General features: G+C 39.0%; 1 protein-coding gene and 1 long non-coding RNA gene across 2 annotated transcripts in view; one reads left to right on the top strand and one right to left on the bottom strand.

Moving 5' to 3' along the window:
- Nucleotides 1–24,446, top strand: part of ME1 (malic enzyme 1) — a 124,718-nt gene that overhangs the window by 93,562 nt on the left and 6,710 nt on the right. Inside the window, exons 7-11 of the mRNA XM_039385320.1 lie at nt 760–857; nt 2,647–2,760; nt 16,527–16,632; nt 19,466–19,608; nt 22,159–22,332. Coding sequence (XP_039241254.1) covers nt 760–857; nt 2,647–2,760; nt 16,527–16,632; nt 19,466–19,608; nt 22,159–22,332 — 635 coding nt within the window. The remainder of the gene's footprint in view (nt 1–759; nt 858–2,646; nt 2,761–16,526; nt 16,633–19,465; nt 19,609–22,158; nt 22,333–24,446) is intronic.
- Nucleotides 1–24,446, bottom strand: part of LOC120324034 — a 55,738-nt gene that overhangs the window by 26,926 nt on the left and 4,366 nt on the right. The window lies entirely within an intron of this gene.

Here is a 24,446-nt window from a genome sequence, read left to right as displayed (position 1 = left end):
TTTATTAATAGCTGTTTCTCACAATGAAGACCAAAATGTTTCCATTCAAAGGCAGACAGGTATCTCGTTCTTTGTGATTCTGATTTGGAGAAGAAAGGCCTCCACAGGCTAAATCTTAAAACTAAATGTTAGCCTTTTTCCCTGGGTAGCATAACTCAGAGATAGATTTAAAAGGCATCTCCAATGTTTTAGATGCTGGTGAGCTGAGACCCCCTTCACAGTGGACTGGAGTCTTAAATAAGGTGGCCCTATTCCTTCAGCTAGCTTTGCTTCTCTGTAAATGTTCAGTTTGTTCATCTACTCTGACAACCTCTCCATGAGAAATGAAGGTTTATTTTAGTCTTGTATTTTACTGTACTTGGAGTGTATCTATTTTAAGAATGAAACCAGTATCTTAATTTTCAGTATCTGGAGTCCTTCAAAATATACCTGTCTGGGCTTTCGCACCCTTCCCTTCTAAGAAAGGTCCTAACCAGAGTATTCTATAGTTTGAATGCCCTAGCCATTATACCCATCCAGTAGAATTAATTGATCATATTTAATTTCACATTACTCTGAAGATATTCCCACTTAATTTAACTTTCATAAGAACAAAGTAGAGCAAACCCCAGTTCTGCTCAACTATTTGTTACTACCCTCACTAATTGTATCTTTTAGCCATAAGATGCTGTGGAATTATTTAAAATGTAATGTTTTGTAATTGTGTCCAGAATAACCAAATTTATTCTTTTTTTTTTTTTTTTTTTTTTTTACCTTCAGGAACTGCATCTGTTGCTGTTGCAGGTCTCCTTGCAGCTCTGCGTATTACCAAGAACAAGTTATCAGATCACACAGTGTTGTTCCAGGGAGCTGGAGAGGTATGTATTTTTATACATCATGAAAAATTGTGCTATGGTGATTTTTCTTAGTATTTAATCAAGTTATATGTGTCCACTTAACAAGATGATTAAATGGGTAGAACAATCACTAACACGTGCTGAAAGTTGGTTTTTAATTCAAATGTAAACTTGCAGAAAAATCTCTGATCATCTTGTCAAGCCTTGTATTTTTCATAAGACATTTTTTAGAGATCTGTTCTTTTTTTAGAACTTCTGGTTTTAGCTCTTCACCTGTAAGCTATTGAACTGCTCTCAATATAAGCAAACAAAACATTTTTGAAAGATGAGGAAATACATCAGAGAAAGTAAAGAAAACATATTTACATAAATCAGTGTTATTTAGGAGGAAGCAGTGCCCCTTCGAATTTTTTTTTGTCATTGAATACAGTTTTTCAGTATTCTGCATATTGAGATCATCCATTTCTGAAGATTTTATGCATATTTTTTATACTAATTTTTCAGTATTAATTTCTAAGCCACTTCACACAAGTGAAGGTTGTACTTATCTACAGTGTGGCTTGTCATCTCTTGTATCTCTTGCATGAAGTCTTCAACCCCATGGAGACTTCTTTAATTTCATTAAATATTTGATGTTAAGTCTGTAGTTTTCAGAACTACTTGTATCCATGTCTGGTGTGTCAATGCCTTGGTGCATCAAGACTGTCCATCTCTTTGGAGTTCCTTCCCCTGGTTTTGCTCCATATTCAACAGAGAGATTAATCCATGGTCTAATGTTTATTTTTTTTATTAGTATTGTCAGTGCACCTGTTACTGCAAAGAGGTAATGGTAGATGTCATCCCTCCTGCAGGAGCTCATTTTTAATAAAACTACTTATTTCTTAATGAAAAAAGGGTAATCTCACTTGATTCTCAGTGAACAAGAAACAGAACCAACCCTATATATGTATATGAGTTGGTAATCAGAAATACCGAGTGGTCTCTGGGCTCGCGTTGTTGCCTGGTTTTCAATCTGTACCTGTATGACATTTGATCTGTTGGATGAAATATTATAAAATCCAGTAAGAATTACTCACATTTCAGCAAAATATTGATAAGTGAGTTTTTCTCTTCCCTGCTTTCACTGGGAGCACAGCCAAATCTAGAGTTACAAAATAAATGAATAGTAAGTAAAAGGAGACTTACCTTCCCGATGGACATTTTAAAAAAAGATAAAAGCAAAAAATCTTTTAGAACTGGCTTTTACTTTCTGGCATGCAGACTGTGATTTCCTTTGGTTTAAATTACAAAAATTTCAAAGAAGTAAAAATACTTCATGCATTCTGAGATTAATATCATAGGATTATAGAATGGTTTGGGAAGGGACCTTAAAGATCATCTAGTTCCAGTTCTACTGCAACGGGCAGGGAACCTTCCACTAGACCAGGTTGCTTAGAACCCCATCCAACATGGCCTTGAACACTTCCAGGGCTGTAAGTATTATTATGTGGAATAAATGTTAGTTCTAGAATTTTCTAGTTTAAACATTTATTGCACTCTCCACACTCTAAGTGCCATCTGAAGATTTATCTGTACCATGATTCATCTATGTGATATAGGATTTATCTATGCTATTTTTCTACATTATGGCTTCTAATTACCAAATGGTAGCAACAGTTCATTAGGTTTACTTTATGAAAAAATAATTATTCAGTTTTATTGTTTAATGAAATTAAAAAACTTACCTAAAGTAGTGGGTAAAGGAAACAAGTGAGCAGGGGATTTCTTATATTTCTTGTTTTTTATACTACTTTTCTTCTTTTTCCTTCAGGCTGCACTAGGGATAGCAAACCTCGTTGTTATGGCTATGGAAAAAGAAGGGGTTTCCAAAGATGCAGCTACCAAAAGGATATGGTTGGTTGACTCAAAGGGATTAGTAGTAAAGGTAATATGATTTTATCATTCCTTTAAATATCATGATATTACTTGCACTCTGTAGATAAAGACAAGAATATATTCTTTGAGAAAGCAACTGCAACAATATATCTCTCTTGGCATAGCAAGTTGTTTTTCTTTTCTAAAGTTTATTAAATTAATGACAGACTTCCATGTTTCTTCAGGGTGGGGGATTATTATGCTTGGAGTTCCTGCTCTATTTCTCTTAGGGATGAGCACATAATGAAGAGAATTTTTCAGCAGTTCATTAAAAAATGTGTGAAGAAAGAAATGTTCAACGTAGGGGTTTAATATTTCCCATGTTAATGCGACTACTATTTTTGAGCACAGTCTTGCACAAAGACATATACATACATTATTAGGATGGCAGGCAAGTCATCCTTCTGCAACAACTGACATAACCTTGCAACAAATAGCTTCTCTGCATAGTGATATAGCTCATGTTGCAGATGTTGTGGTCTGCAGTGCTATCAACACTGGTCAGAATTTGAAGCTGCTGAGAGACTTCATCAGTCACCCTTACCTCATTCCTTCCATGTGCCAAAATAAAGAAACATATGAATTCCATGTGCCAGAATAAAGAAACTGGTATGTTTTAAAAGGTAGTTATGCATTTAATAGTTTGTGAGCTACTTAAAGGAAATGGATGAGAGGCCAATTGGCTTTGCTTTTTCACCTTGCTGGTTGGTTTGCAGTATTTGTGGTCATGTTTGTTGGTACCACACTCCTGCCCAGCGTTCTTTAGCTATCTGATATGAAAGATCTTTTGTGGTTCACATTCCTTTGCATCAAGAGGATGCAGTCAGTATCTGTTGCTTATTGAACAGCATCACAGCACCCTTCACTCATGCTGTTCGAGAGAAAATAGTAGGATCATAGACTCTGAGATGGGAGAGTATTACTAAGGTCATCTTGGACACCCCTTACCAGAAGGCACAAAAGTAGCCTGATCAGGTACAGAAGAATGCCACTATCTAGGATACAGGTGTTTTGGGTTTTTTGGGGGGGAGGAGTTGGTGCTTTTCTTTTTGTTTGTTTATTTTGGTGAGTGTTTTTAATCCTTTTTGTTTTCATCTAATAATCTTAAAGTGATTTTGCATGCAAACATAGATGACTGAAGGCTTGTGTATTGTCTGTGGCTGTTGAAACCTTGATGTTGTCTAAGAAGAGTGATGTGTTGCACCATTTCTTCCACCATAGAGACTGGGATTATAAAATAATGCAATTGAACTAAAATCACCTTCTGGTACTGTTAAGGGAACAAACTGACAGGGAGAGTGTAGGAACTTCCCAGCCCTAAGGTAGCAAAACAGGTCTCAGCTGCCTGTCTGTCCAGTTGAGGTGGTTAACCAGCCTTTCTTCTCTCTCTCTCATTTCTTCTCCCTGCTTCTTTACACCTCTCACTGCTAATTTGCTAGTCAGCCGAGAAGCTGAGTTGTTGCTTTTGGTACGCAGCGACTGATTCCTTTCACGGGTTCTAAATTTTTAGTGACTCGGTGACTGCATTCTTTCCTCACCACCTTCTAGTTTCTGTGCTCTCAGGCAGTGCCAAAACTAATGAGTGTCTCACACAGCTTCGATGTTCCTTTCCTCGCTTATTCTTCTTGCTGGACCTTTAATTTGGGTTTTGTCCAAAAAACAGTCCACTGAATTTCATGTTCTGCCTGGAGTATATTTGTGAACTGTTTGTGATAGCCAGACATAACAGCTGTCTGAGGTAGATTAGGGCTGAATTTGTGGCCAGATGTTGGCGCAAGCAGCAGGAGCCAACGGTGCACATTTCAGGTCGTTGCTTGTGTTCCTGGAAGGCCTGGGAGCACTAATTTTCCCATCTAGCCATCCTGGGGGGCTTGAGAATGTGTGGGTGCTTACTGCTGCACTGTGTTTATGAAGAGCCTGCTGGGTTTAGAAGCTGGAGATCTGTCAGGACAAGACCTGAGCTGGGCATAAGGAAGCATGTTCTTGGCCTAGGGTGCTACAAGTCCTCTCTTGGCTTCTTCTGCAGAGAAATGTTCCCCTGAAAAGTAAGAAAAATAGAAGAAAAATGCCCTACCCCAAAAGAAAGAAAATACAAAGAAAATACAGTGTAAGCCTCTTGAGGCTTGAGATTTAACTGCCAGGAAATAATATGTACAGCAAGTAAATAATTAAGCTATTCCTGGTTCCTTTTTCTGGCCTGAGAGAGAATGCTGTGATTTAAGTCCGCTTAGGAAATTGTTTGGGCTTTAGCTGATTGCAGAAAAGTGCTACAAAGCCTTGTAAGATTTTCCAGATTCTTAGAAATGAGATAAGAGAAGTAAAATGGGGAAAATTTATGAGAAAACTGTACAATCAGAAGGACACAACCTTTTCATTATTGCAAAGGTAAGAATTGCCAAGCTACAACATAGATCACCACTTAACCAACTTTTGCATAAACTAAACTGACACACTACTAAGGACATGTATCAAAAGAAATCTGTTCAATGAAGAGTCCCTTCAACTTTGCTTTACAAAAACCTGCTTAATCAAAAGAATTTTACTTGAAGCAGTGAGACTTTTTCAGCCCTAGAAATGTTCTGATCTGTTGCTTTAGCAGTGTGAGAAATAGGACTTAAGACTCAGCAATTACTTTGTCCAACAAAACTAATTTTTACATCATTTATATTTTGTGCTGTCCTTTGATCATTAATTTTGCGATGTGTGATTATAGATTTAAACATTGTTTCTCCTTTCATCTGCTTTCTGTAGTGTTTCAACCAGTTCTAACCAAAGAAAATTAACCTTGGAACTTTTGTTGACCTAACTGCAGTTTCCACCTTTTTCTTCTTACCCCACCCTCAAAAGCTGCCACGAAGTCACTTATCAGGCTTTTGTTGCTGATTTTGTCCTTTGTGGCTTTTTAATTCAAGTGCAGCTGTGTTTTCATTTTCCTGTTAATTTTATTCCCACCTCCCCCTCCATGGGAACCATCTGTTTTCATTAAACCAAGTCTGATGACCAACTTTTCTGCTATGTTGTGGTGAAAGGGCTGGTGATGAAGGCTGTGTTTGTTATGCTGCCTAGAGTTGTGTTCTATACTGCATTCTAGAGACCTTATGGTGTTGTTGGTATTCATTTGGGATTGTTGTTTGGTCTTTTCAAATTTATTTAGAATGCTTTCACCAGTTGAAATTAATTGTTTTGCAAAGGTGAGTGAGGAAGGTTTGCAGATAATAATATCATTAGAATTTTGCCACAGGTAAACTATGTGACTTTTTGAAACTTACTGTCTTAAGTATCCCAGTGCATTCAAATGGAAATTTTAATGTTTAATTAAAAGATACCTTTAAAGTTGCTTTTGCACTGTTGTGTAGTTGAAGATGTATCAGGTTTTGGTGGCGGGGGAAGGGGGGGGGCTACAGGGGTGGCTTCTGTGAGAAGCTGCCAGAAGCTTCCCTCATGTCTGGTAGAACCAATGCCAGCCGGCTCCAGGACGGACTTGCTGCTGGCCCAGGCCAAGCCAACCAGGAATGATAGTAATGCCTCTGTGATAACATATTTAAGAAAGAAAGAAAAAAGTTATTGCGCAGATGGAATTGTGGCCAGAGAAGAGTGGTGTGAGAACATCTGAAAGAAACAGCTCTGCAGACACCGAGGTCAGTAAAGAAGGAGGGACAGGAGGTGCTCCAGGCACCGGAGCTGAGATTCCCCTGCAGCTCGTGATGAAGACCATGATGAAGAAGGCTGTCCTCCTGCAGCCCATGGAGGACCACAGGAATGCAGAGGTCCATCTGCAGCCTGTGGAGGAGATCCACGCTGGAGCAGGTGGATGTCTGAAAGAGGGCTGGGAACTCGTGGGAAACTGTGCTGGAGCAGGCTCCTGGCAGAGACCTGTGGATGAAGGAGCCCATGCTGGAGCCCAGATAGCTCAGTTGATAGATAATGAAACTCTTAATCTCAGGGTCATGGGATTGAGCCCCACAGTGGGTGCCAATAAAAGACTGGAGGGTTGACCTTGGCTGGATGCCAGGTGCCCATCAAGTCATTCTATTGCTCCCTTTCCCAACTGGACAGTGGAGAAAAAATAAGATGGAAAATGACTTGTAGGTTGAGATCAAGCAGTTTACTGAAGCAAAAGTGCAAGTTTGTGTGCTCATAAGTGCAGAGAAAAAAGGCTTATTCTCTACTTCCTATCAGCAAACGATAGGGGGGTGAATGTTGGTGAGACAGCACTGGTGCTGTGCAAGCGCTGCTCAGCAGTAGCCAAAACACCGGTGTGTTATCAACCTCTTTCTAACTACCAGTGCAAAGCACAGCACTGTGAGGGTGGCTGTGGGGAAATGAAGTCTATCTCAGCCAGACCCAATACAGAAGATTATACATAAGCAGTTGGGACACATCTTTAATTCTGAATTCTGTCTCATGATCACATTCTCTCTGATTGATTAATAATTTTTTACGTATATGAAAACATTGATGGGTTATGTCTTCCACATTCCTTTCCATTCTCATATTCTCAGTGTTCCCATATTTTTTTCTGTTAATCACACAAATTGCAAAATGTGTGATGAACACATTTTGTGTTGTCTTTAAAGCTGTCATAGTGTCATGTTTAGCTATATTAATGTCAAGTCTTCGCCCATGAATTTCAAAGACAGTAAATTCTTTTGTGTCAACTGGCTGAGAAGAGGCAGAATGTGATTATCAGTTTTAGGATGTTCATGATGTTCACGATTGTCTGAGCATTTCAGTAATGTGCTGCAAAGACTTCTATTTTCCTTCTTCTTCTTTTTAAGGCAATACCAAGAACAGACTAGGCAAGATGGTTATTGAAACTTCCTGGGAATATGGTGCAAATAATAAGGCATTCTTAGTATTTAAAAGGACTCACTAGAAACCCCACTGCCCTCTGCCAAGGATAGCTGCTCCTGTGCTGAGGATGGACATGCTGTTGGGAATGTTCCTGGGCTGCCAAATGTAATTCTCTTGTGGTGAAGTTTGTCTGTAATTTGCAAGGCATCATTAGATTTTTGTGTGCCACATAATCCCTAGTGCACAGAAGAAGTTCCTTTGCATAGGCATGAATATTATCCATAATTTTAAAGAGTATGTCAACATGGAGCAGTGTTGCTTTTGACAGTTTTGTACTCTATTCTTTCTAGTTCAGCAGAGTAATACTTGTATCTAGTCAAGTGATTTGTATTTTAAATGTCCGTTAGATGTGTGATCTCATCCCCTGTATGGCAAGCACAAGAACATCCACTGAGGTCTAATGGTTGAGGGCTTCAGAATGTTGATCTTTCTAAGAGGAGGACTGAAATAGATCCCAGAAGTTTACCAGTTTCTGTGGTCCTAATTATTTAAAATTGAGATAACCAGGTAAACCTTTAGATAATCCCATTAAAATGATTTCATTTTCCCTCCTCCTTCCCCCATTTCATTATCCCTGGTAATCATATTTGGATAAGATCATCACAACCAAATAACTGGCAGGGGATATGACCTTGATTAAAGTTTATGGTTTGGTCAAAGCTGGGTACATACATAGTTCAAATCTTTGCTTAGAAAATGATGGAAGAGGTACATTTGGGATTGACACCAGAACTTCAGTGCCATATAGGTGTGGTTGCTTCCATAAGAGTCAGCAGACCTCATGTAACAAGTGAAAGAGTCTTCAGAGCTCACAACTAAATATTGTATTATTGAACTGAATCCTATCCAGACTGTTACTAATGTTTTTATTATTTTGTCAGTAATCACTCTTTAAAAAAGTTTCTATTTCATTCTAGATACTAATTTGGTAATGGTTTTAATGTTGACTTTTATATACCACCTAATGTTTTAACTCCTTCTTCTGCTAACTTTTAATTATTTCTAGCTTTCTTCTTATCAACAGTCCATTACTCTGACACTTCTGTTCTTGATCAGTTCTTTTATGGCTGACTGCAACTGCCTATGGTCTTTTAAGCCAAAAAAATTTATTTACGTTTTAGCAAAGATGCAATGCCTTGGGTATCTCTGAGGCATGACAATCACTCAAAGCAGCTTCTGCCTTATTTTACTCATGTCACATCCCAATGAAGCGATCCTTGTTTGCGTCGTCAGTTATTCTGATGTCTGAGGAATCAATGTGTGTGCTTTCATCTTTCCTTTATTGTATTCTATATGAAGTATAAGTTTTGCAAAAAGGAAACACATTAATTTGTCTCTGAACTCATGAACATTACTCATGCTTGCTGAGTAATGTATGAAAACAAGTGAGAACAAGGCAAAAGGATGATTGGTGGGCTGTTTCTCTGAAAGAGACACCATCAAAATCTATTAACTTTGTTAGCATGTAGCTCTTTGACACTGTGTACATTAGATGTATTGATGAGATAGGCACCTAATTTGGCTGGTTTATGATTTCTTTTACTCGTGCTCTGTTACTGAGATGAACGATTGTTTGGCTCAATTTTCAATTGCTTTGTGGATTTGTGATTTGCTCCACTTCTCAGATCTTATCTTCTTGAAATAATTGTCTTTATAATTTTGTCCTGCCTATTAACCTTGTTAACCTATTAACCATGTATGCTTATTTACATGAAAAGGGCACTTTATAAATTTTACAGGAGTTAAACAGCCCTGATCTTCTAACAATGTGTTCTAAAGTCAACATCAGAATTACATTTCTTACCTAAATTCTTAATCTGAAATGGCCAACCATTATGACATTATTTCTTCCAAATGTTGTGGGTTTTTTCACACATGTGATAACAAACTGTTTATTAGTTCTGTGTCCAAGTTGCCTGGTCTGGTTTTAATGTGTTCTCTTCACCTTTAGGTGTTAGATGATGGGCCTGATGAGGAGGCACTGTCACTTTATAGTTAGCGCCTTGGTACAGGGATTTGGGAGGGCTTGTATGTCTCTGCTATTTTGGTTCCTAAATGAGGTGGCATAGGAGTGCCTGTCACCTGCAGGAACTGGACTTCAGTTAACCTCTGACCAGTGAGTCCATATCCATACCTCCACTTTTTTTGTTTTGCATTTTGTGACTCCTCATACCTGATGCTGTCCTGTGGTTCTGGCTAGGGGGGCAGCCTGGCCTGTCCCCTCCCAGCCTGCTCTCTCTGCCTCTCCTGTCCCTTCCCTATCATGACTTTGTGGGACTCCCCAGGGGAGGTCCCTCATCTCTCAGCACTGTCTGCAGTCCCTGCCTAGAGCTGGTTGAACCAGATGGTTCATAACAACCTTTAGACCATGGATTTACTTGTGATGAAAGAGATAAAAAGCCACGTAGAGACCATCTCCCAAGAGGGAGATGTTTCACCACCTTCTCCCGCGACTCTTAAACCACATTTTTTTTCACAGCTGCTTTTTTGTTTGTTTTGCTCTTAACTGTGCAGTGGGAAACTTACAGGAAAAATTCAAATCAAACCAAAACATTTGCAGTTGGAAATACTCTACCTACTAATGGACTGCTTTGCTCTCTAGTCTACAGTTCTCATGTCTTCAGTATTTAAGAACCTCCAATGAATTTATTAATTTGTCTGTGTACTGATCTCTGTTCTCTTGTTTAAATAAGCTGCAGTTGACAGAGTCAAATGGAGACAAGTGTTTATATAAATAGATTTGTGCCTCCCTGGTTGTTAGATGGGACGAGTGCCAGCGCTGCCTGAATATGGGACAGTGCAGTCATCAGGGTGCTCTGGCTTATTCACAGCTGCCTCCCAGCTGATGGAGAGAGCAATTCTTGGAGAGCTTCCAGCCCTGCCTCTCTCGCCTCACTGGTATAGAGCTGCTCTGCTCTTCAGCCCTGGCTCGTGGGGCAGCCTCAGCAGAACCAGCTCAAATGGGCTGTGGCATTAGACTTCACATTGGTGATATTTGCAAGATTTGCCTCCTGTTTCGTAATATCCCATATAGATGTCTGCTGTGCAGTCTAGTCTCCTGTTTTTACAGCTGTTTTCTGTGAATTTTCTCAGGGTTTTATTGATGGGTCATTTTTGTTTGTTATCTGAGCCTCAATTTGGCTATAATATGATGGTATGAGTAACTTTCTGTGAAAACTGTGATGTATATTTGCTAGTGTCTGATCCCTCTTGATCAGACACTAAAACTAAAAACTTCAGAACCCTCCCCTAAAAGTAAGAACTGCTTCCATTTCAAATCCAACATACGAGCAATTTTTTCATAAAACTTTTAAATACTGAGTCCTGTTACTTCCTTTTGCTCCTTGAATTGAAAGGTCCTGGTGTCCAAGTTACTGTGTTTTACTATTGGTATTAATAATATATAATACAAATTACTCTGTTCCATTAAGGAGTATAGACATTTTAGGATTGCCAAGATCTCTCATACATAATGTCACAATCAGAGAATGCTGCTGTTGTTTCTTTATCTCTGTATTTCATCTACTGATTTAACACAGTCCACATTGTAATTAATTTGCTAATAAAGGATTTAACTCATATTACTTTCCAAGATACCATAGTGACTTCTAATATATGTGTTTTCAGGTTGCTTTGTTCTCTTTTGTTCAAATCCAAACTATACCATAGGTTTCTTGGTACAGAATTATACTGTGATAGAGGCAATACTTTTCCTCTCCAAAGTAATTTCTGGAATTTTCACGGAGTTTTTGGATTAAGGTTTATTAATCTTTTTGAGTGTTATTAATATTCTCAACCTTCAGCATTCTTGTGAAAGTGTATTGTATAGTTCATTCAGGCAGCTTGATTATACTTTAAAGATACCATGAATGTCATCGTAATACATTAGTTTTTAGTAGTTTGTCAGTTGGTTGGTTAGTTTTGTTTTTTGGGTTTTTTTTTTTGTTTTTAATTCAAGCAAATTTATTACAATGCCCCTAGCAAATTACTTGTTCTATAAAAGATAAGAAAATCATATAAGAATATAGCATTACAAAGTATAAGGAAATGGTGTTTCTTTATTTCTTGAGATGCTGAATACGTTTGGGAAGTAAAAGCAAGAAGAACATATAGTCTCTTTTTTTAACTTTACCTTCTTTCTATTGAAAGAGTTTATGAGTTTGTATCTTCCCCTGTGAATAGCTGCACAGGTATCACATTAAATCTTCTAGTTCACCTGTGGATTTCATTGTGGAAGACTTTCTTTTGGGATTTGGGGAGTGTCATTTGGTGGCGGAAAGATACATATATCTCTATGTACATCTACATATGTTATATGTAATAGAAAACATAATACAACTTAAGACAGCTGATGTCTGGCCTAGGTAAGTCTTCATATAGCCATTTGAACAACAGTGCAATAACATCCTTTGATAAGAACCCCTGGAAAAATTTCTCCCCTGTTTGGTGAGCACTGAAGTCCTTCAGTGAAACAATGAGACTATATGGAGGCTTGGTGTACTGAAAAGGACATATCTTTAAGGTGATTTTTCTGAGCCCTTTCCATTGAATGAATGAATTTTTAATAATGCTAAAAGAGCAAGACAGTGGACTTAGAAGGCAAATCCAAATGTGACTGAAGATGATGTTTCTACTTAAGACTCAGAGCTGCATACACCAGAGCTCATTCAAATTCTTTCTTAGTATGGAGTATTTCACGTTTTTTCTTTTTCCTATTAGAAGAGTAAAGGAAATATCAGTGAGCTGTGTGTCATGCTAGTATCTTAGGATTATGGAGATGCAAGAAGACCAGAGCAGTTTCTGATTTATGCTGCCTTGCGTTGATCCTTCACAGCTCATTTCCTAGAAGCCAGAGTACAAAAGCTGGCTAAACCATGGCTGGAAATAGAAATGTCAGAAGAGGGGCTCTGTGCTTCTGGAAGATGTTTTAGTCAGAGCAGCTCGACACTGACAGGTTCGTCCACGTTGCATCTCTTCAGTGTCAGGAGGGAGACAAGACAGCAAACCCACAAACCTAGAATTGAGACTTCTGCATTTTGGCTCCATCCTCTTCTTTCTGCTGACTGACAAAACCTCTGTAATTTCTTATTCCAGCTAGAAGCATTGAGGAACAGATGTCTAGAAGCTTGTACTAAGTGGACTGGAAGCCCTTAGTTTGAGGTTAAGATTCACAAAACTTAATAGTTTTTTCCTGCAAGCCATTGCTTGCCCTGTTGGCAGGGCACAGAGGAAAGCCAGCCATACTCTTGCTGCCACCTCTCTACTTAGTAGAGGGCAGAACTTGAGAATTTGTCAATTTGGAGAGAAAAAAAATACTGCCTAAAGCTCTGTCCTCCGAATTAGCGGTGTTTTGTAACCAAATCATCTGGTCTTGAAATCTTGGATGCAGTTTTTAGGGACGTGTTATGTAGCTCCTTTAGGATCAATTATTTAAATGTATTTTAATTAGCAATTAAAATACATTTCTGACACCTCTCCTATAAGGAAAGGCTGCGAGAATTGGGATTGTTCAGCCTGGAGAACAGAAGGCTCTGGGGAGACCTTATAGCAGCCTTATAGTACCGAAAGGGGCCTACAAGAAAGCTAGAGAGGGACTTTTTACAAGGGCATGGACTAATAGGGCAAGGGATTATAGCTTTAAGATAAAAAAGAGTCAATTCAGATTAGATATTAGGAATAAATTTTTTTACAATGAGGGTGGTGAGACATTGGCACAGGTTGCCCAGAGAAGCTGTGGCTGCCCCATTCCTGGAAGTGTTCAAGGCCAGGCTGGATGGGGTTTTGAGCAACTTGGTCTAGTGGAAAGTGTCCCTGCCCATGGCAGGGGAGTTGAACTAGATGACCTTTTAAAGGTCCCTTCCAAGCTGAACCATTCCATAATTCTAATCTATTTTAAAATATGTATTAAAAAAACCCCCTAACTATAGAATTTCTTTTATAAGCATTTTCCAAGCAAAAATCTCTATGTACATCGCTGTTGTTATTTTTGCTAAGCCACATAATTTAATATTTCATTCTTAGTTAATATACTAGAAAAATATTTACTTGGAGACATGATTCATTCTGACTAATGGGATTAAGCTAATTCAGACCAAAGCTGAATAAATAAATAAATTTAAAATTGTTTGGGATTTTACTTGGGTTGAGTTTTTTATTTGTTTGGTTTTTGGGGGTTTGTTTGGGGTTTTTTTGGTGGTTTTTTTTTTTAATGGTAGAATTTAATGTGTGAAATTAAGAGCAGATAGAAATTAAGATAAGGCAGAAGTGAATCTGACCTAAGCTGACCCATCTGGCTATCACTAATCTCGCTAGCCTGAAAAATGTTGCAGTGGATCACATCCTTACTGTTTGAGTACTTCTTTGTAGCTAATTAAATGAGAGATGATCATCAGTGCCTGAACTTTAAATCCTTGGTTGTTGCATCAGAAAGTGTTTTAACAGCTTTGTCATTATCTTAATTTTAAAATATTGAAGTACCTCCTCAAAAGCCAATCAAGTAGAAAACTGTATGAAGAAGTAACTACTTCATGAAGGATTTTGTTTATTTGTTTTGACTAAAAGTGAAAGAATATCAACATTTTTATCCACTAAGATGTCAGCCTGATCTCTTGGCTGCTATGCACTATGGAAAAAATTAAAGGTCACCTTTCCCAAATGATCTGCTCAGATATGCAGATCCTGGAGGTGATCAGATCTACCAGCCTGCTACAGCCTGAAGAATGAGCTGGTCACAGCTCTTGGAGGTGATTTCTTTTTTCTTGGTAGCCCAAGGCAGTCTCCTAGAGGCGGGGTGTTTTAAGGCCAGATTAAAACCCGGTTTCCTCAACAGCAGTACAATAAGCCATTAAGGAAGCAGCTGAAGAAGCAGCCTGGGATCTGATGGTAGCCCACAGCACCAACTCCCGGCTCCCCAGGAAATCTGTTTCCAAGTCAGGCTCCGCTGAGCGTTTTGATTCCAACTAAGCAGTGGTTTAGAATGAAAAGTGGCTTTGGTATTTTGAGTTATTCCTAGTAACAAGCTTTTGGCCTGGTAGTCATAAATGCTTTTTTCTTTTTTCTTTGCTGACTAAAAAGAAAGCTTCATATTTTCCCCTGAAAATATTAAGGAAAATTCCTGCTTTAAAATGTGAGGACATCTGCTGGGATGCTGGGAAAGGGCAGACTGCAAAATGCGTATTCATAGTGGAATGATTTGAGCACGAATATGCCAAAAATTATTAATATTGCAGCATTCCCTCGAGGCTGAGAATTTCACATTTTATCCACAAAGGAAACCAAGGGCCCATATCTCAGTGTTTCTGTGCTATTAGCTCTAGGAGAACACTTAAGACCTGCATAAGCCCATCCAGACATAAAAATCTGTAGAAGAGAAATCTCTGGAAATTCCTTTTAATCACAGATGAGCCTAGGGAAGCTGGCATCCTGTGTGGCAGACCAGCTCAATCAGTCCCAACCACATAACAGCCTTCCACAGTTTTCAATGGTACCCTTGGGGTGGAAGTGCTTTTCTTGCAGCTGGAAATGAAAAACGACCTTTTCTTTGGCCTACCAGCTCTTGCAGTGGCTGTCCCAGAACTTGCAGAGAAGCTTCTGTGATGGGACTGGCACAGCCACATGTTGCCACACTGCAGAACTGTGGTCTGAAATGTAGCATCAACTTTCTTGGTTTTGTTAAAATGGAGAAAAAATGCCGTTAAAAAACTAATCCTGGCTTATATCCAAAGCCATAAATTGAGCCAAAGTTGTTGAATTCATAGACTTTGGCGAAATTGTGGAATTGGAATTCTGTTCCAATACTTTAGTGTAGTCTTAATAAACTTGCTAAGATTAAAGCAACTCTCATCTTATCAGCAGAAAAGGTATGGCTGGGAAACCAATACATATCTGTTCTGGCTATTTGGTCAAAATTACATTTAGCAGTCAGTTTTCCTTATGTACTTTCCTATATATCTGTTTAATCTGTTTCTTTCTGTCTGAAATTGTAAGATGTTTGAGAGGCTGGAACCATCTTCTAGATTTGTGTTTGAGAAGTGCTTTTGCAGTGATGTTTTCTGCAGGCATGAGACTAAAATGAGGGGTGGAAGTGTACACATTTTAAACTCCTCTGTCTGCAGACAGAGCTCTGCATATTGAGACAACTAATATAATTTTCAAAAATTCTGGCCCCTTCTTGCCCTGCACTCCACGTTACCCATAGTGAGCTCAAATCCTCTTTGCAGCCAGTCCATGTCAATGATACTCTATAGCCCTTTCCTCCAGCATTTATTATATTCCATTTGGGAACCATGTTGGGCACTGGTGGGTGGAAATTGCTGGTGTAGATCAGAGCGAAAGTTGTTTCACAGCTGAGTCAATTTTGTTAATGCAAAAATGGTGGTGCACCAGACATCTGGTTAGAATTATTTTTATTCCATCCTTAATAATGAGTGACTTAAACACTGTGAAGCAAAATATAGGCTCCCCTATAGTCTGTATACTCACCCCATACAGTCTGTGTACTTTTAGACAAGAGCGAAGCTGAAAAAGCTGGGAGAAACTATTTTTGTGTTGCCTTCCTAGCATATCTGCACTCTTTGCTCTATAAATATATTTATGCTTTATCATTAGTATTTTTAAGCATCTTTAAGATGCTTCAAAGAAGAAAGTAATGATGCTTTCCTATAATTGTTAATAGAGTGGTATTGTACAACTGTTACGAATTTAAAGTAAAATTATTATCTACTGCTTAGAGAAATAGATTAGTCTTAAATTATCCTAAGCATGTTAACTGTGCACAGTGTAACTTCGTTTAATATGATAGACGCAAAAGTAGAAATGAGAATAGGATGTGTTAAACCAGATACTTTGTAAACTGATTATCCCAGGATATTAGGTTCCATTAAACTTAAAATAAATATGTTTTTCTTTTTGTTCCTTACTCAGGGACGTGCCTCATTAACGTCTGAGAAGCAGCGTTTTGCCCACGAACATGCTGAAATGAAGGATCTAGAAGATATTGTTAGAGATATAAAACCATCTGTGCTAATAGGTAATTTCTTTGACTTTAAAGCAATGACCTTATTCTTTGTTGAATAAAAATGGGGATGTGGCTTTGTCTAAAGGCAAGATCAAGTTCCTCTGAACAGAGTTTACCTTTGTGTGTTTCTAGAAAACACTGGGTGCATAATGGACTCTATTAAGCAACTGAACAAATAGTAGCTATCCACACATGTAACACTGCTTTCACTCTGAGCCACTCATTTACAGAGAGGATGATCCGAGTCGGTTTAAACATCTGATGGAGGACCTTACCACCTTCCTAAATTATTTTTGATTTGACATAGATGTAGTAGAAACAGCCTCAGTCTTAGAGTGAGAAAGCTGAGCTAAGCACATATTAAACTATGTGAGTATGAGTATGCTGTATCTGAGTCTTTGCTCATATTTAGGTCCTTAGCCAGCAGTCCTTTATGTAGACCAAAATGCAGATTTTACAAAGACTTTTTCTTTTGTAAAAGCTGCAGGATTGTGATCTCAGTAACAGATTGCTCAGCTTTCTGTAGTTTGATTATTGTATTTCAGTGACAATTTCAGGAATGAACTGCAAGTACTCAAGTAATTTTTTTTATACATAAGACTTGAAGATTATCTGGCTAGTAAAATCATTTATCAGATGCTAGAAAAACTGAAATGCCACAGTGAAAATTATCCTGCATTTTATGAACTATCTTTCTGACTATGCCTAGACCTCATGGTTGTTGTTCAGTAAAATCTGCTTTTGACAGTGATCATGACTGAGGTAAATAAAGTTTATGTTTTCCTATGCTACAGGAAGATGTGACTGTAAGACAGAGACCAAGTAGTCTAGAGAATTTATTTAGTAAATTTATTTAGTAGAATACAAGGCTGAAAAAGCTAGAGGAACAGAAGAATAGATTGAATTATCCATGATATTCGTAGAGGTAAAGGTGTGTGTATGTTTAGGGAAAATTTGCTGTTATGAAATATGGTGTTTACTGTGTGTCATTTTTATATATAAACCTATGTGACTCTCCCTCAAGGTCACTTTCTCTTATCAATTCTGAAAAATGAAGGCTCTTCCATCAGAAACAGCAATGAAAACTAATATTGAGGATTTTTGGTTTGGGTGATTAGCCATTCAGTATCTTCCCTGGGGTAGCAGGAGTAATGGGGAAATATGTTGATAGTCCTTCTTCCAATGTTTTACCTAGCTCTGTCTCACAAATCCTCATATACATTTCATTGCCTGTGATGGCTCAAGAAAAAGCCTTAATTTAGTTTGAAAAAATAGGCCATGAGCATTTTGTTTTAACTTTATATTTGAAGATAGTTGTCATTCTTACTATTGACTGTCCAGAAGCAATTTTAGAATGCATCAAACATTTAGCAACTGAAGATTTAACCAGAAACCAAGGTGTATAATGGGCTCTTATATAAGTGGGCCAAAATCATGGCTGCATTAACTATTCATCAAGCATAAAGTGGCCCAGCTGGTCTAGCAGAGCTTTTGCATCTAAGCATTTTTGTCCATTCACAGAAGGTGAAGTACAGAGAGCTCAGAGTTGCAAAAACTAGTACTGTGTGACAGATGATACCATACTTCATGTGGAATCAGTCAGAAAATACTCTGAGGCACCTTACAGAAATGTTAGTCCTGAAGCATGACCTTCTGGCCAGCTCTGTGCAGTGAGGGCCCCTTTCATCTCCCTTCAAGGACCTTGTGCTTTCCTCAGGCAGATACCAACATGTTCTTTTAGATTGGGCAATGTTGGGGTGCTCATTTGAGCATGAGTAACAAGAGGTTAAATACTGACCCAAGTTCCAGGCTCTCCTCTCCCTGCCCAGGTTTTAATCCATTTCCACTCCCCCCAAGAGAGGGAAAACCAGCTCTTTTTCCTGCTTTGGAAACTCAGATTCACCCCCACTCAGAATGTGGTGTCAGGCACTGTGGGCTCTGAGCAAGAAGGAGACTCTCTTCTCTCCAAGCCAGGTGAGAGAGGCCTCCTGGAAAATAAAGATGCTTAATTTTACTCCAAGATCTGTTTGTTTTTCAGTAAAGATGTGGGGAGGAAGGACCTTATGCTTGGATTGCCAGCTCTCATAGATTAGTCAGAAATATGGGTATACCTGGTATCTCAAAAATATCACACACACCCCTTTTTGGTTGCGAAGTGCCTGAGGTCCAAAATGTAATACTTGCTGTGTCACTGTGTGTCTGCGATGCAGCAGAGTGCAACCTAAGTTAGATGCTTTCATGCTGCAAGACTGGCATTCAGTTCTGTGAAAAGCATTTGTAAGTGTGGACAGTATAGGGACCATGAAAGTGTCTCTGGTGAGATGAAAAGGGATGTATTAAAAAAAATAATAAATTGCTGTCAGGGAAGGCTTAAACTCAAAATTGGGATTATCCATCAGCTCAGCTCAGCTGTAGAAGGCAGAGACTTTACTCACCATGTCGGAAAAGACTGAAATCTGACACACTGGATTTGGGAGAAACTATCCAGTCTGTTGCATAAGACTTTAGGAGCCCGAGTTGTATCTATCCTTTACTGGATTTACCTGCAGATTGAGAGATACATTTCTATGTTATATAGAGGGCTTGAGAAAAGTGAAAGGAGAAATTCACCTAATTGTACAGTGTTGAATAGGTTTTGCCTTATGTTAGGGATAATACCGAAGTTTTACTGTTGCAAAATCTTTTAAACAAAACTTTATTTTAACCACGTTAGGAAAAAGGTTGCACTCCATTTTAAAGAGGGAGATAGGCAGTAAAAAGAGCTCTGTTCATTTACAAGTGACGTGTGTCCTACCTTGAACTGATTTCATTTGTCTACTGTTATGTGTGTGTTTTTCTTCTTTAGGAGTTGCTGCAGTTGGTGGTGCTTTTACTAAACAAATTCTTCAAGATATGGCTGCTTTAAACAAACGTCCTATAATTTTTGCTCTCAGTAATCCTACCAGCAAAGCAGAATGCACTGCTGAGCAGTGCTACAAATATACAGAGGTAAAGAAAGATTAACATCTCTCCAGTATACATTTTGAAAAGTAAATCTGAAATTAAATTTAAAATGGGAGGAGGACAGAGGATGGAGTAGCAAGTACTAATCATGTCTATGTGCATAAATAGAATTAGTTAAATTAAGTAACAAGTTTTTCGGATTTTATCAAGACAATTGCACTGAATTCTCTACATGCTTGCGCTCTCATAAAAACATAAAATAGCTTTTACTGGTGTCAGGCAAGACTCATAACTTTTATTATAACTGAAGCATCAGTAGCCATCAATGATTAAAGCCTTATGCCTGTTTTTGAACTGCACCACTTTGTGAAATACATACACACAGTGGCATGCTTTTCATTTGAGATTTTAGAAATACTCTTTAGGGTAAGAAAATACTTCAATACATGAAACATAATCTTTAAAATTATTCTTCATTAAGAACTGGGGTAATTGACTCCTCTTACAAAGACTTCTATTATAGAAACATAGGTGAAAATTAAGGGAACTGTGCTTGCTTATTTATTGTTGTATTAAAGAAGTGCTAATAATCATGTTATCCCGTAATTCAGTCTAGAATTTGAAAGGTATGTGTACTTGACTGTATGTGTTTCCTGCTGGATTGTGTTTGGATTTCTTGTCAAATGCGGGGCAGTTTGAATGACAGTTTTGCAGTGTTTAAAAGACAAATTTAGCATGTCTACTCCCTACTGCAGAGATGCAATTACAGCACAGTGCAGGTGCCAGGGAAGCAGCCTACATGAAGTATTGGTTATAGTGGATAACCACATCTGGTAAACAGAGCAAAAGACACACTGAAGTATTTGATCTGTCACCAAAACATATAATAAGCCAGCCATGATAATAGTGCATGACACCAAACCAAACAGAATATTCTTCTGAAGAGCTGAATAGCAACAGTGGCATATTCTAAAATGCACGTTTCCAGTTCTCTAAAACAGGCATAGGTATTTCTGATATAAAGTGCCTCTGAAGTATTTAACAGAGACATTTATCACTTCAGCAGTGCTAGCATAAATAAAGGCTGGCTTTTCTTCTCCATCTAAATTCACTGCTTAAATTTGAGGGTGCTCCCTCCCCAGAGAGGCAAGAACCAGGGGCCTTTGGCCTGCAGAAACAGAGCCTGTGCAGTGTCACTCCACTCTTAAGTCCAAACTGCATAAATTATTTCTCTCTGCCTGTGCATCAGGAATGATCTGAGGAGAACCACTAGTGCTGTGGGAGAGTCACCTCTGAGGTGCGTCTTCTGCCACCACTCAACAGCACTTGATGGTGTTGGCATCTGCTCCCATCAGGGTGTTCCTCATCCCAGGGGAACAGTGATGCTCTGTCAAGTCTTGCAGCTCCCTGGCAGCCCATCTCTCACAGCTCAGATGGTGTCACAACTGTAATCGTGCAGGCTACCGAGTGACACCAGGACTAGTATTCCTCTCAGCTAATGTCAACACACTAGCAGCATGAGCCCTGCTGCTACCTCTGGGCCACTCCACAGGCTTCTGTCCTTCCCTGCAGTTGCCTGATATGTGCTGTGCCAGCACATGGGCCACTGTTTGGGTCCTGGGAAAACATACAGAGGTCCCACACAAGCTACAACATAAACTGAATTAGAGCCAGTTGTCTTGTCCTCGGGACAAGTGGTACGGTGTAACCTGTACTGCTATGGCTAAATTCTCTAATTCCCCCAAAAAGGCTGGCTCTTCCATACTGCCTACATGCACCAGTCTGGGCATGGTGCCTGGGCCCTGTCAGCCACAGTCCTAGTTGTCATTACCCAAAAATCTGCTGGGAAACATTCTAATGGTTCATCAGTACTGGCCAGTGCCTGACTTGGTGCCCTCACCCTGCTCAGTATATTACAAAGAGGGGAACCACGAGGTCCAGGCAGAGGAGGTCCCGCACTAACATGTGCTGTAGGTTACATTGTGGGGTGATGTTCCTGGGACAGAGCTTGCCCATTTGTTGTTCTGTTGAGCTGTGGAGTGCGCCCAAGGGCCTGAAATAGGAATTGGGAAGAACAAAGAGCTCTGCTCACAACTCCTCAGAAATTGCCCCACCCAAACATGCAACACTTAGTTGCCTTGGTGTCATTTTTGTGGATGCTTTTCTTTTTGGGAAAAAGAAATCCAGTAGCATCACCTGTTGCTACCATGACTGTATTGTCCACTTTGAGTTTTACAGCTCCAGATGCATACCTGCTTCCCATGTACCCTTCTGCTGGCATGGACTCACAAAGTGAATAATGAGTGCTGGCTTTCAGTTTCTCCCCTTCTAAATTGTATGGATAGCTCTTACCCGAATAAGGCAGCTGTTACTCTCTGACATCAGATGTCTCAGAGAATCAACAGTGATTTCTAGGATCAGCATCCTTATGTTCTTGAGCCATATTCGGTCAAATAGCTCTAACACCCTCAGAAAAGATACTAAATAGATGCAACCCAGCTTCCACAGTGATGGATATTTAGAAGGCTGTGTGAAATATTTCAACAGCAATCTCGCATCTAACATGCTTTTTTTGCCTTTCTTGTTACAATTTAGGGACGTGGCATTTTTGCCAGTGGAAGTCCTTTTGATCCTGTCACTCTTCCAAGTGGAAAAACTCTCTATCCTGGACAGGGTAACAATTCCTATGTGTTCCCAGGAGTTGCCCTTGGCGTTATTTCGTGTGGGCTGAGACATATTGGTGAGGATGTATTCCTCACAACTGCTGAGGTACTGTATTCAAAATTATTTAAATTCCTTTATTTAGTGGTTTAGTATTATTGAGCAATTAAACAGAAACAGCTAAACTTTATTTTTAAAACTGGAAAAATACTGCTTCCTGTGTAAGGCCTTTATATGCAAAGCATGTTGGTTTTTATAAATTCTCTTTTAATAAGTTGTTTTTAAAAAGTTAATACTTGAGGTCATCTGACATAAAGTTCACTTTCTATTGGGAAGGAAAAAAGAGAAAGACTTCAGTACTGTATTATCACATGTAAATGCACATATGTACTTGCATGCACAGGCACAGAGGTTTCATTTTAGATAAAAAGGAATTATTGTTATTGATGTTAGTAGCTTTGGAATGACTTATGTGTGTGTTGCTTACAAAAATTGTTTTAATTTCTTTCAATTTTTTTTTTTTAGTAGAGCCATTGGCATAATTTTTTGTGGACTTTCCTTGTCAACAGCAGGTGGAAGTGCTCCATTGCCTTGTAGTTCCTTCTACCACTGTTCTACACAAATGTGATATTATTCTTCCCATTTTCCTTCCTATCGTTTTCTCCATTGGTTCTTCTCCTTTGTTCTGACATTATCCAACATGTGATCTCTCTTCCTTTATCTCCACTCAGTGGGCAAGAGATGAACAGAGAGCAAACACTTTTGGTTCTGGGAGCTATTCACCACCTACTTCCAGTGATTGTTCCAAATCTGACATCCACTGTCTTACTTTATGATATCATAAATGCACAGGATTGTATCTTCAATATATATGGGAGAAGAATCTGGCCTTTATTATTTTAGAATCTTTTATTCAAACAAAATAAACGGGCATCAGGACCTGAAATAAAATGCTTAACACATTTTTTTTTTTTTACAAAAAAATTCCCCAAAACAATGTTAATCTTTCTTCAGCTGTTTCTCACTTAAGAAAATTTAAACTTTCTGTGCTTTTTTCAGTCCAGCATCTTTGCTCCTCATTTGCTACAGCGTCATTGCACCCTTACCACTCCTGCCTCTGAGACTCACTCTTCCTTCTCTTTCTGCATTGTCCTAGAGTTCCTGTCTCCTCCGTTGCCTCTGTTGGTTCTGCTCTTGGCTGGTAGCAAGATCAATGTAATGAGCCTCATAGGACTCAGCTTCCTTCTATCCAGAGTGATGGGGGTTATCCCTGTATAAGCTCCTGGCTACTCAGCTCCCAGGAACATGTTCCTAAGCTCATCCTGCTCAGAAACGGCCTAGGTTCGGGGATTAGAAAGCCCTGGGTAGTGCATGTTGGTCTGACCATGTCCATGCAAAGTAATTAAAAGTCTGATGCTTTGGGGTTTTTTAAAAGGTATGTAAATAAAGAAGAAGGCTACCCTCGATTTACCACATTAATTCTAACTGACCTAGATTCACTTTAGTGGGAATTTCTACCAAGTCCAGCTCATACCAGTTACAATCCAGAGAACTTTATCAATGTGCAGTGTCCTAGTCTTCAAAGAAGCTGTGTAAGCACACTTGGGAATACATGGATAGTGTAGGTACCACGCAGAGGAAGGCTCAAAGGAATGAAATTAGAACATTAAAATTGCAGAACAATAAAAAAGAAAAAAAAGCTGCACCAATTAGCAGATGTGTGAATGCCTGACTCAACTCCTGCAGCTTCTCTAAGGGATACTGCATTCCAGATTCTTGTTCCTTCTGTCTTCTTCATGGATTAAAGGGAATAAAATGGCTCTTGGCTATCACTCAAGGGAAACTGATAGGCAATGTGATCCTCTGACAGGCAGTGTGTCATATGAAGCTTTCTTAAAGGGTGGCACTCACACGCTTCCCTTGCTGGATTTTGACAGGTTTTTTAAGGTGCATACTATAGGCATCTTTAAAAAAGTTTGCCAGAAGCCTGCCCTCTGTAAGAAGGATGTTCACAATTTCCATCTTTAAAATTAGCAAAAGGCCCAGACTGTCTCCACTGGCTTTAACCATCTTAGGAGGGCAATGATCCATCTCCTAAGTCTTTGGATAATTATATCTTCCCTTTAAATCCTCCCCTGTAATTTCAGTTGGATACAGTGATCCTCACTTTCCAGTCTAAACTGCTGTGTTACACAGTTGTCCTACTTCACTGTAGAAGTTGC

The sequence above is a fragment of the Pipra filicauda genome, unplaced genomic scaffold, assembly GCF_003945595.2.
Source record: "Pipra filicauda isolate LSUMZ 115617 unplaced genomic scaffold, ASM394559v2 scaffold403_size635245_pilon, whole genome shotgun sequence".
In the NCBI taxonomy this organism is placed as follows: domain Eukaryota; kingdom Metazoa; phylum Chordata; class Aves; order Passeriformes; family Pipridae; genus Pipra; species Pipra filicauda.
This window is presented reverse-complemented; position numbering and strand designations above follow the sequence as displayed.